The 12,637-nt window shown below is 38.7% G+C and overlaps 1 protein-coding gene across 1 annotated transcript; it reads left to right on the top strand.

Annotated features, from left to right (window-relative positions):
- The first annotated feature begins 3,583 nt into the window (after positions 1–3,583).
- il1rl1 (interleukin 1 receptor-like 1) lies at positions 3,584–12,157 on the top strand. Its single transcript, XM_062431843.1, has 12 exons — positions 3,584–3,609; positions 3,791–4,037; positions 4,189–4,375; positions 5,039–5,189; positions 6,009–6,068; positions 7,228–7,354; positions 7,622–7,770; positions 7,874–8,008; positions 9,848–10,012; positions 10,338–10,480; positions 11,443–11,723; positions 11,917–12,157. The coding sequence occupies exons 2-11, from the start codon at positions 3,877–3,879 to the stop codon at positions 11,689–11,691; spliced, it is 1,527 nt and encodes a 508-aa protein (XP_062287827.1). The 5' UTR covers positions 3,584–3,609; positions 3,791–3,876; the 3' UTR covers positions 11,692–11,723; positions 11,917–12,157.
- Positions 12,158–12,637: the final 480 nt, after the last annotated feature.

Raw genomic sequence — 12,637 nt, 5'->3', positions numbered from 1 at the left:
CCAACATGTTCAATAGTCAATTAGTAATTAATAGTCAATGGTGATTTAGACTCAGACTTCCTATTTTGTGTCTGGCTTGCATTTCAATCAGGAGAGACAAGTGAGTAAAGTATTTAAAGTATTTATTGTGAATATGAGAGAACAAAGTCTTTAGTAATAGACATCTATGAGGAATCATCCTGGAACGGCTACGAATACAGATCCCCCTTGATGTCCAGACACTGGTGGTGGTGACTGCTGATGAGTCTGATGAGAAGATGATGGCAGAACGGAAGATAGATTGCAGATCTTATGGCGAATGGCGGAGATGGGGAGGCGGTGGGGCACACGAAACAGCTGTATGACAAACTGAAGCAGAGAGAGAGAGAGAGAGAGAGAGAGAGAGAGAGAGAGAGAGAGAGAGAGAGAGAGAGAGAGAGAGAGGGTCATATTTAAAAAGGCCGTGGCGAGATGATAGGCTAAGGCTGAAGTGTGGTGTTTTGCTAACGGTTGCCGAGAGTGACAGGTGACAACTCAATTAAGATCGCGCCCCTTGCACATGACAACTAGGAAGTAGATGAGCATGCATGAATGCCTATATGTATTGAACTGAACTGAACTTTGGCTAAGCTTCATTCGTAAGCAGAGCAGTTTCCAGTGTTTTCAGGCGTTTCTCCACATTTCAGCACATAGATTGGTTCATAATGAATAGCGCACATAGCTCAAAAGCCAGAAATTGCTTAACCACAAACCAATTTGAATGTATTTTGCTTCTTTTACCATAACATAAAAATTGTCAAAACACAAATATTAACGTGTGTCCGCCAGGTCTGAAACATGCGAGATTCACGTCTGAATCTTACAATAATGTCGTTCAGATATTATTGAATGTATCAAGGGAGAGGGGAGAGGAGAGAGCACAGTGATTAGGCAAAATGATGTGGTAAACAGACACAGTTGAGCAGGATGAAAGACATGTCAGAGTTGTGCAAAGAAGTGTGTGACTTTTGTCTGGACCGTGTGATTTTCTCACAGTGAGAGACAGGCTAAGAAACAGAGGCCTTACTGCTTTCCTGCATATACTGTACTCTGTACCTTTGGTGGAATATGAATATAATATAACATCAATTGACTCCTATTGTAGATTTATTTTAACTGAAGATATTCTACAAATATTCTTAATGAAAACCTGGTCCACATTGTACAGGACTTCAGACTGGGCCAATTGTTCACCTTCCGATGGGACAATAACCCTGGGCACACAGCCAACACAATGCAGGAGTGGCAGGAGTATTAATGTACTTGAGTTTGACTTTTTACTGACAGTACAAGTAAAGGTACTTATATAGTTACAGTTACCACCACTGCTATTTTAAAATATTCCAGGCAGATAATACAGTTGGTTGACTAAGAATGAAAATACAGACTAGAAATAATCTGTTCCTCTTATCTCTTTGGTGCATCCAATTATCTTGTATCATGAGTATGAAAAAAAATAGAAACTACCAAGTAATCTAACAGGAAATGTCACATCCTTGCAGTCACATTCGATTTCCTTTCTATCAACGTGCGTGATCACTGTAGAAGAATGACTTGATAAACGGTTATGATCTAAACATTCTGCAGAAGTATGTGCTCCGAGGTAGTTTCAGGAAGTTGTGCAAGAAGGTTCTTGAGACATTATTTAACATTGAATGTATCCTGTCTCTTTCAGCGAATGGATTCTTCCAGACTTCTCTTCTTCATACTACTGGTGATATCTGGATCGGAGTATTCAGGTAGGTGTACTGTACACATATTGATGAAGAAGACTACAGGGAAAAGAGCAGTGCATGAATGGATCTGTTTATGCAGAAGTAACCATTAAAGAAGTCCAGCATATAACAGTACACTCAAAATGCCAAAACTACACATATAGTAGAACTTGTCTAAAATGATACAGTACCTACCACAGTAAACTAAACTGCTCAAAAAAGGGTTAGGGTAAGGGTTAGATATCCTTCCTGACTGATTCTTCTCTAGTCTTGTGTGCTGCTAGTGTCCTTGTCACTACTGGTAGAATGAGGCGGTACCTGCAGCCCAATCAGGGTGTGCACACACAGGTAGTCCAGGACAGGGCCATAGAAGGGGCTTCAACCCAACAGCATTACCGGTATCTGATCCTTTGTGTGAGGAGAAACAGGAGGAACACTGCCAGAGCCCTACTAATAATCTCCAGCAAGCTATTAGTGTGCATGTTTCTAACCAAACCAGAAACAGACTCTATGAAGGGGTGGCATGAGGGCCAGACGTCCTCTAGCGGGACCTGTGCTCACAGCCCAGAACCATGCAGCTCAATTGGCATTCACCAGAGAACACCAGAATTGGCAGGTCCGCCATTGGTGCCCCATCCTCTTTCACAGCAGGTTCACACTGAGCACATGTGACAGGTGTGAAAGAGTGGACACGCCACGGTGAACGTTATGCTGCCTGTAACATCATCCAGCATATTTTGGCGGTGGTTCAGTGATAATCTGGTTCCCTTCATTTTTTTTGAGCAGTGTATGTTAACTGAGGGTTGTGATTGCATATACTTTAAGTATAAATGCAACAGGGATCATATTTAGAGGCAGGTCTGACAACAACGCCGACTTCATTTGTCAATATTAGAGACTTAAAGAATACATCTCATAATAAGACCAAAACCATCAATTAATGTATATTATTAACAAATATTGTCTGTGTATTTTATTCCTCTGTACCATAGAGCTTCATTCAGCTTCAACAACTATTAAAAACACATATGTTGCTGTAATTTATTTAGACGCACTCCCGCACACACTATACACACTGCTGCCAGAAATAATCATTAGAACACTAAATGTGCATTAATCCGCAGCTGAAAACGATCTCCTGTTTGGTAAAAACTACAACCCACAGCTGTTTAAGGAACATATTGAGCTACTTTGGGGTAAAACTTTATGTTTGAAATCCATTTTTAAGTGTCGTCAGTAGGAGCCAATGGGCTTTGTTTGGAGAGCGACACGGCAGGGAAGTCAGTAAGTATTCAGAGAAAGGCCAACACATTACGACTTGAAGTCTTTTTTTAATTTTTTTTATTTCATAATATCCTTACAACCTTATCTTTAAATATAGACGATATACAATTGTACTAAATGTCTCCCACCAAAATTGTAAATCAGCCAGTGAAGGATGTGTACGTGTGTATAAACACTTAATAACTCCCTATTATAAGTAGCATGTAAATACTTATTTACTGTCTTTTTTTTTATAGCATTACTGCCTTTTTAAATGAGGTTTGCAATCTCAGTGAGATCTTACCTGGTTAATTATTGCTTATAATAATAATAATAATAATAATAATAATAATAATAATAATAATAATAATAATAATAATAATAATAATAATAACAACAATGATCCTGGCAGCAGACGTGCTTCTTCTTCCTCTGTATTTCATCACCTTCTTTATGTATTGTAGATACAAATAATCTGGTCCTCTTCACTGTCGACCTGTTAGACCAATTATCACATGCAGGAAGTATTATTATTGTACTTTTCACTTTTATCATCCTCTCTCATTTTCAGCTAGAGCAGATCCCGACGATGACTTGACATGGACCATTCCTGGTTGAGTATTTCTTACAATAATATATTTTACCACCATTATCATCAACAGAAATGTCATCACCTTCTTTATGTATTGCAGATACCAAGTTACAAAAAGAGATTGCAATAATCTGGTCTTTATGGTCGACCCGTGCAATTATCACACGTGTTTGAACTTTGCTATTTCCTCTCTCATTTTCAGATAGAGCAGAGCCCAACTGTGAGGATGAAGAGCTAGAAAGCCTTGATCTTCTTGAAGGTGAAGCATTCCCATTTGTGCATACTGAAATGCCTGACTGGAAGCTTCCGGATGAACATTTCTTGTGGTACAAAAACAGCTCCAAGATCGAGTACATCTCCTCTGATGAGAAAGAGAGGATACATCACCATGGTGGCGCGCTGGTTTTCTTAAACGTCTCCACTGAGGACTCAGGCTTTTACACTGGCCAGTAAGAATACTTGTATTTATAACATATTGTGGAAGTTTAAGGGAATCATGCGTCTTATTTTCTTTATTAAAGTGAGATCATTCTTGTCACAGAGATGCTCTGTTGTGTGATGTCTGATGTGAATCACAGAGACACGTTGCTTCTCTTCTAGGTATAACAGATCGGGACAGTGTGACAACTATCGTGTGGAAGTTAACGTCTTCGATGCAAGCTATAAAAGCAACGAAGACATTCTCTGGGGAAAAATTGAAAACTCAGACGTGAACAAAAAAGTCCCATGTCCAGATTCTGTCACATCTATTTGTGACAAGTTTAATGGAAAATTCACCTGGTACAAGGTATGGGCACTTCAACTTACACTCACACCTGCCGTGAACAACTGTGAATAGTTAAGATGTGTTTAAAGATCAAAATGATTTTTGTATTTTTGGTGAACTGATAATCATTTGATAAAAATGGACACATCTGTGGAAAAAAAGGATTAAATCTAGTCAATAGAAACCCAGTATTTGTTACAATTCAGGAAAGTTCTGGTGACAGTTCTGGTGCTGTGTGCAACAGTAGTCATATTATAGTATATATATACCAACAGATGAGCCAATGTACAGTAAGGCAAGATAATCTAATGGTAACCTATTGACTTGTCTGCTGTAAATAACAAGTAAACATAAAGTATAATAAATATAGGAAATATGTTTTCCTTTAATAAATGCATATTCATTGAGGTTACCAAAGAGGTCTTTGCTGTTTTTAGTTGTAAGAATTGTGTGGTTATTTATACTAAATAACTCAATTCTTTCTGTCGAACTTCTACATCATTTCCTTCCCCTCATTTACAAAGCCAGAGTGTTCAAACGTGACACTTTCCACATGAATAGTACTTTGGTAGAAAATGACAGAGCCTTCTGAGGAAATAAAAAGACATATGTTGTAAATTAAAGCATCACTAAACATCTGAATATTCTTTTTTTTCCTCCTCACGTTTGTGGCCCCTGCTACAGGACTTCAATATTCTTAAAGGTCACCATGAAGACAACATCTGGATATATGATGCCAGCAAAGATGATGAGGGCATCTACACTTGCATTTGTACCTGGGAACACAATCACATACTGTACAACTCTTCAGCCTCCAGAAGGTTAATACTATTGGGTGAGAGAGCACTTTTTTTTTTTATAAGCTTTTAGTTGTTGCAGTGGGAGTCAAAAGGAGGCCAAAATCATCTGTGTGTCCTGATGGATTGTTAAAAAATGCCACGACCTCACACAAGATGTAAGCATTTAATAATTATGTAGAATAAGAAGACTGACATTTACTAAAAAAGTAATACATTTTCCACCTTAGTGTAGGTGGTACATTCATGAAGTGACTAATCACTGCCCATGTGTTTCAAGCATTGATTCTACTGTACTAAGCCAGTCAACATCTGCTAAGAACGATGTTGACTTGCCATCACCAAAAAAATGTATCTACCAGTATTTTTTATTATTGTTCACCAAATGATTGTATTACAGATTTAAATGCACTGTACACAGTCACATACTACTGTTGCACCATATATACAGTATAGTCACATTGGTTGCTTTTTTTAATATTTCACAGGCACAGCTTTTACTTCATTATGACTTAATAATCCAATGCAAAAAGCTACTGATTGATCCAGTGACACTTGTATTTTAGTGTACCAGTCTGACATAAGAAGCACTTTTACATACTGAACACCTCCAATATTTAGAGGCTCAACTAGCACTCAGCTAGTGATAGAACAGCACCCTACATGCATCATGGCATTTTCACAAACAGCAGCTGATAAAATGTTATATTTTGTCTCAGACTAACAATGTTTCTAAAAAGAATACCATTTTAAATAATGTACCTTGTGTAAGGACAACCTTGACACTATTTTTGTGTACCAGGTCCAGATTATTGTACAATTGTATAATTTTGTGTTTTATGTTTGCTTGCCTACAGAATCTTCTTCCCCAGGTGAACCGGAAATCTTGCCAAACAGGGAGCAGTTTGCTGATAAAGGTAGACTTCACCTTATAAAACTAAAGTTATCTATTGTTAGAAATTGTATTTTCACTGGTCCAAATAAATATTATTGGTAATACCAGTAAGGATATGTTAGAAGTTAACAAACTTAATTTAAAAAAAATACTTTCTGGACCTCTCTGTAGATGTCAGGACGAGAAGAGTTCATCTCTAGGACAATTTCAGGAGTTATTACATCCTCCTCCAAATTACATCCAATCCATTCACATATTTAGACATTTCATTCAAAACATTATATGCAAACCTCATTGTGGTATCAGATAAAACGTCTGGGGGAATCACCAAAGTTAGTAGGATTCATCTAGGATCCATGCATGTCTGTACTGTACCACGTTTTGTGTTAATCCTTTCAGAGGGTGTAGAGAGAGAACATTTGACCTGCTAGTGGTGCTAAAGGAAAATTCAGGGAATAAAGTCATTTGTATTCCTACTCAGGGGACCATGAATATCTGTACAAAATGACAAATTACAGAGATAGTTCAGTTTAGATCAAAGTGGTGGACTACAACAATTTCCATTAGTCCAGTTTGGATTTTCCTCATGTAGGGGTCTGGTCATTGTACAACACCTTGTGCAATCCTTGTGCATACCTTCACATCTTGGAGATCCACACAAATGAATAAACTTTAAAAGAAAATAAAAAATAAAAAAATTTAAAAAAAAACACCCACAGTGAGCCCTGCTCAGAAGTACCTACTCAAGCAGGATACTGACAATTTTAGTCATAGTTCTAAAGCTCAGAGAGAAACACAAAATTAAATTCCTTTGAACTTAACCCAAGCCAACATGCAAGAAACCTTCGTATGGTATTTGTCTCAGAATTAAACTTTAAGGGAGATTTGCCACCAAATCTGGTTTTTATAGCCACAAAAATATTGCAAAAGTATGTGACCATTAAAGCAGGCTGGAGAATTGTAATGCTCTTCTTTCTGGTTGACCCAAAACACATATAAGTATATATCAGTTATAGCTGGTCGCCTGTCAATTCCCATATTCTACTTCATGGTCTCACATGCTTACAGTCTACAAATAAATGAGCAGAAGTTGCTGTGTGTAAATGAATTTCACCTCCATGTGACTGTGTTTCCAGTAAAAATCTGTCTGTTGTTGTTTTTTGTTCTTCTACTTGTGCCAGGCGCCGAGACCAAGCTGACCTGCTCGGTTTTCTGTGGGACCAACGCACCAAAAGACTGTAAAGCTAGCTGGCATGTTAACGGAAAACCTTTCGTCAATACAAAAGGATACAATCAAACCATCAAAACGTAAGCATTATCGAAATCAGAACAGTGTTCAAAAGTAAAAAGCACAGTATATACAATTGTGGGTGTGAAATTTGAAGATCCCAACCACATGTGTACTTGCTTGGAACAATAATGGGTGTCTGATATGGTTTTTCCAGAAAAATAATTATAATCTCAAAAGTTTAACTGCTGGACACTAGATGTCTCCTGTTTCACTGTAAAGTCCAATCTCAGTGTTTGTGCATCGATCCCTTTTTCTTAATGAACCATCTCTGCGTCCTTGTTCAGAATCACCGAAAATCCTTCAAAGAAGACCATCTCCACTGCGATCCTCACCATTGAAAGAGTTTCTGCTGGAGACTTCTCGAAAGAGTATAAATGCGTTGGCCAGAGCCTTTATGGGAAAAAGTCTGCCCCGTTCACCCTTAAGCGAAGAGGTTAGTGGCAGTTTCACTCAAGGCTTTGGCTACATGGCTACTACTTAGTGTATTTTGGTTTCAGTTTGTTTATTAAATATCTTTCATTGTATTTGTCTTCCAGCAACAATAGTTCCCCTGGTTATTGGAGGGTTGTGTGCATTGCTCTTGTCCGTGTTCTTGGCCATGTTGGTTAAGTACTTTGCCATCGACCTCGCTCTCCTCTTCAGACCCTACTTCCCACTGAGCCGTCAAAAAGGTAAAGAAAGAAAGGTTTGTTTTCTACCTATTTCACTGTTTGAACATGTCACCACTGGCTGTTTGTGGCCCAGCTAGGTATTTTTCCCTGCTCACAATTTTTATGTTATAATTGCCTGAGGGGTGTTGTAAATAAAATTAATAGACATTAAACTTCTTGGATGGTGTTCTGTGGAAGTTTCTTGTAAAGAGAAATGATGCAGTAGCGGGGAATTTCCCAGTGCACTTACGCAACGGTTGGAGGTGGTAGGACCCAAATGCAGCACAAACACACAACAGGTATAGTTGATAATAAGCTTCATTGTAGATCAATGGCAGGTATGATGGGTTAACAGGAGAATAGCATCATGGTACAACTGACAACTTGTGAGTCTCAGCAGAGACAGACTACGCACTATATTTTTCTCTAACGTACAATCACTGTGCAACAAGATAGATGAAAACCAGCTACTTGTGGGGAAGAACAGAGACTTTTTCTTCATTTACCATTTTGTGCTTCACTGAAAAACTTTGGACACGACAGTGAGACTGCCGGAGGTACCGTGTGCCACTCCCGGATCACATCACAAAGATCCACAAAACACACCTCAATTTGGGGGACCAAATAGCCGATATATTGACTGTGTGAACTCAGAAAGGACTCTGAGAAATTGACCCTGGTGGGGAAAAAGTGCACTATTTGGGTTTTGGGGGTATTGAGTGTGTGCTATTTTCTCACTATCTGTAATCTCCCCTTTGTAGGGTCCGATTGTAAATTGTGTGTGGTGCAGACAAACCTGGACTCTTTCGTTAGTGAATCTCAGCCATAAACTCCCTAAATACCTACAACTGATTAAATACCCGACCAGAGAGACTTTAGATCACTGTTGCACAACACTCAACGGTGCCTATCCCGCCATTTCCTGCATTGTACTGGGCCACTCTGACCACACCATAGTCCACCTGATTCCTGCGTACAGGCAGATATTAAAACTCTCTAAACCTGGTGTGAGCACATCTAAGAAGTGGACCAATGAAGCTATGGAGGATTTCTGTGCATGCTTGAAGTGTACTTTCAGGGATAATTCATCAGCTTCTGTGAGGACGGCTATGTACATGTACCATCATCCAACAACGTTAGCTGCAACAATGCCAAACCCTGGTTTATAGCTAAGGTCGGAAAAGGAAGAAGCCTTTAGGAGTGAGAACAAGGACATAAAACTTGTATTTATGGACATGGACATTACACGTGTATTGATATAAAACCCTATAATCTTATATTTGCACATCTGTGTTCTTTGAGCTAACTTTAAACACACCTTATATTACTTATTATTATTATTATCATTATCATTAGAAGTAGTAGTCATTGCACACTGCATTAACTGTTTCCTCGAAATCAATATTGTGTACATTTAATCAGATTCTGATTTTAAAAACACAAGTAATGTTTTTATCCTTGAGGCCTAAGAAACATGTAAAGAGTAACAGTAAATTGAGTGTAAAGTAAATTTGCCTAAATATCCTCCATGGCACTACTAGTGATCAGAAAATCCAAACCTGCCTCCTGACAGAAAGTTGAACCAATGAATCAGTTGACATGCATGGCTGCACAACACTGTTTTTGTGAGGTGGAAGCCTTTGTAACCTATAATTACATGGTGGTTTCACTGTAATTCTCAATTTTTCCAGGAACACTTACATTCAGGTTCCAAAACATTCACGCCCCATATTTAACCTCATTCTGTAAAATTACAGGGTGTGGTGACAAGATTGCACTGGGTAATAATGATCTCTGGAAGATATATTTTATTTATAGTATTTTAAATTTAAACAGAAGTTTGTGTCATGTGTTTCACAGATGCAAAATTGTTCGATGCCTATGTGGTCTACCAGACGCCGAGTGGAGACAAGGCTGCTGAGGACACGTTCTGTCAGTTTATGACAAAGATTTTGCCCTCTGTGCTGGAGGAAAAGTGCGGATATCGACTTTTCATTCATGGGAGGGACGACATACCTGGGGAAGGTCAGAATTATTATTATTATTTGGATACAGGGGCTCTAATATATGACTTCTTCCAAACACAGTCTGTGATTAATTTCATCCACATGGTCTACATTAGTAATTCAGGGAAAAAGACTTTGTGGCTGTGCCCACCAAGGCTCTCTGCAAATGAATGACACAAAGACTCAGTATAAGTTTGGATTGTGGTTTTAATCATGAAAAACCACATAATTTCTGGTGAACTCTCTCTGAAAGGGTAATTAAAAACCCTGTGGAGGTACCCTGTGGTACAAGCCTTGGTAACCATGTATAGAATCTAACCCTAACCCTAAACTTAACCTCACAGATCGTCTGGAGTTGGTGGAGGACCGTATGAAGCTGAGCAGGAGGCTGATGGTCATCCTCACCCCCGGTTCAAAATCAGGGACAGAGGTCCCGGACATATGCCCCACCTCTCCCTTAAACTCAGTCGGAGGGTTTGACTGGCAGGTAAAAGTCTCAAAAATCTAGATGAAAAGATTAGAAGAGTTTAGGTGAGATGGATGGTTATTTTACTGGTGCCAAATTCATTAAGTGTATTGTGAGCTATTAGTAAATGCATTTTGTCTGATTTGCCTGATGAGTTTCAATTAAACCTTTTAAAAGAACACAGTTTGATATAGTGTGTAGCTGTGTGCTTACTCAAGTCCCAAAATCTCTTTATCAGAGCTGTCACTGTGTGCAATTATTGCACCCAAGTCGCATGTAGTCTCACCAAGAGCACTGTTCCCAGACTCTGTGTCAGTCCCAGAGTCAAACAAAGCATCATCCTCTGATCCATCCAGTGGAAAAATAACAAAGTTAGTGAATCTTTTATTCTTCAGTTCTGTGCTTATAATGTGTGTTACTGCCACAGCGCTTCAACATCTGCTATTGTCAGTCAGGTCAGTTTGGTCTGTAAATACTGAAACATCACAGCAACAAGTGTCTGAAATACTTCTGATCAACACACTGAATCAGTACCCACATGTGAACCCGCCTCTTTTTTCTTTTCCGTACAACATACAGCATTAACAGGTCTATTTTCATTAGCTGCCAAAACAGCTGGAGCGCGCAGCGCGTGCCTGACACTGCTGTTTATATGACGTTATAGTTCATAAGTGTGGACGCTCACAGTGTTATCTTTATAGTTATAGTTATTGTTATAGTTATCATTCTTAGTATGGAGGCCTTTTACATACCTATAATCATATCCACATCCAACCTCTCTCTGTATTTTACTGTTGTATAGGACACTATACAGCATGCACTCCACTTTTCAATGAAAAAAAATGGTGTTTAAGGCACATCTTATACACCTGTTTTTATGGTAATTCTTTGATACTGGCCTCTGACATTTAATGGAACCAATGTTCTGCCTGTGACACTGAATTTGTGAAAATGTTAAGCAATTGCTGTTGATCATTTTCCAGGTGGGGCTTCACCATGCACTGATGCAGGCGGAAATGAATGTGATTCTGATCCAGCTGGGGGACACGGGGCCAGAGGGATACACGCACCTTCCGCCTGGTTTGCAGCACCTGATTCGCTGTAGCGCCCCCATTAGGTGGCCAGAGAGTTCAAGCAGTGCTGCCATGTGGAAGTCACGCTTCTGGAAGAGAGTGCGATACCTGATGCCTGCCAAGCCAGCTTCAAAATCTACACAGTCTCTTATTATCTGAAGCCTCTATGGACTGCACCAGTCTGTACACAGGTGTAAAGAAAGTCATAGGTGTCAGTTATCCGTTATGAGGGATCCCACCATTTGTCTTGGCAAGACCCACCCTACTCTGCCTCTGATTGGCTTTCGTTAGTTGAGTTGGTTAGGTTTTGACATGAGGAGTGTCAGAATCTAACCTGACCTCTGGGTCGTAACAAAGAGCGAGATTGGTTAGGGTTAGGGTAAGAATATCAGAGTAAACCAATCAGAGGCAGTGTAGGGCGAGACGTGTCAAGAAAAGCAGGAGGACACATTGTAACATGTCAGTTATGTTATTATGTGTATACAGTATGTCAGTGTGCGTTTAGTTTCAAAGTTCTATTTATTCATCCATAAAATAGGGAATATTTCAGGGCTCACACTCTACCTACTTACCTATAAGGTAATGGAAAATAAAATGACACTGAAAGTATAAAATAAATATAAATTATTATATATATTTTTTTAAACAACTCTATCATCTCATGACCAGGTTTATCTTTGAGAAAATCAACTACGAAAACAGCTCTTTAGTTTTTATTGATGTTCGTAACCTTATGCTGATATCAGATTGCTGCTGACGCTGACTTGACTAATTTATACAATCTGTGACCAATTGTGTGGTTTTGTTTTCAAATGAATGTAACAGGGGTGTAGATCCTTTAAATGCTAGCATCTATGTATAGTACTGACTGCATAATTAATAATGACACAGTGTGTGTTTTTTTTTATAATGTTTTTTTTTGTGAATAATTATGTTTTTTTTTGTTTTGTTGCGTTGTTCATATTATCCTGGTAATAGCCTTAAAAAAAAAAAGAGAAAAAAAATATATATGGATTCATGTTAATCAGACTTGTATTGTATTTATTCCATAGGGCTATGGCATTCATGAGTTTGACATTGATGAAAAAAGAATTTAGTATTACTA

The sequence above is a fragment of the Scomber scombrus genome, chromosome 13 (assembly GCF_963691925.1).
Source record: "Scomber scombrus chromosome 13, fScoSco1.1, whole genome shotgun sequence".
Classification (NCBI taxonomy): domain Eukaryota; kingdom Metazoa; phylum Chordata; class Actinopteri; order Scombriformes; family Scombridae; genus Scomber; species Scomber scombrus.
This window is presented reverse-complemented; position numbering and strand designations above follow the sequence as displayed.

What these genes read in the sequence shown, in the direction of transcription:
- il1rl1 (XM_062431843.1), top strand. Translation starts at nt 3,877, where the DNA reads ATGCCTGACTGGAAGCTTCCGGATGAACATTTCTTGTGGTACAAAAAC. An exon ending in TACAATCAAACCATCAAAAC is followed by an intron (nt 7,355 to 7,621) that starts GTAAGCATTATC and finishes GTCCTTGTTCAG; the next exon opens with AATCACCGAAAATCCTTCAA. An exon ending in TCGGAGGGTTTGACTGGCAG is followed by an intron (nt 10,481 to 11,442) that starts GTAAAAGTCTCA and finishes ATCATTTTCCAG; the next exon opens with GTGGGGCTTCACCATGCACT.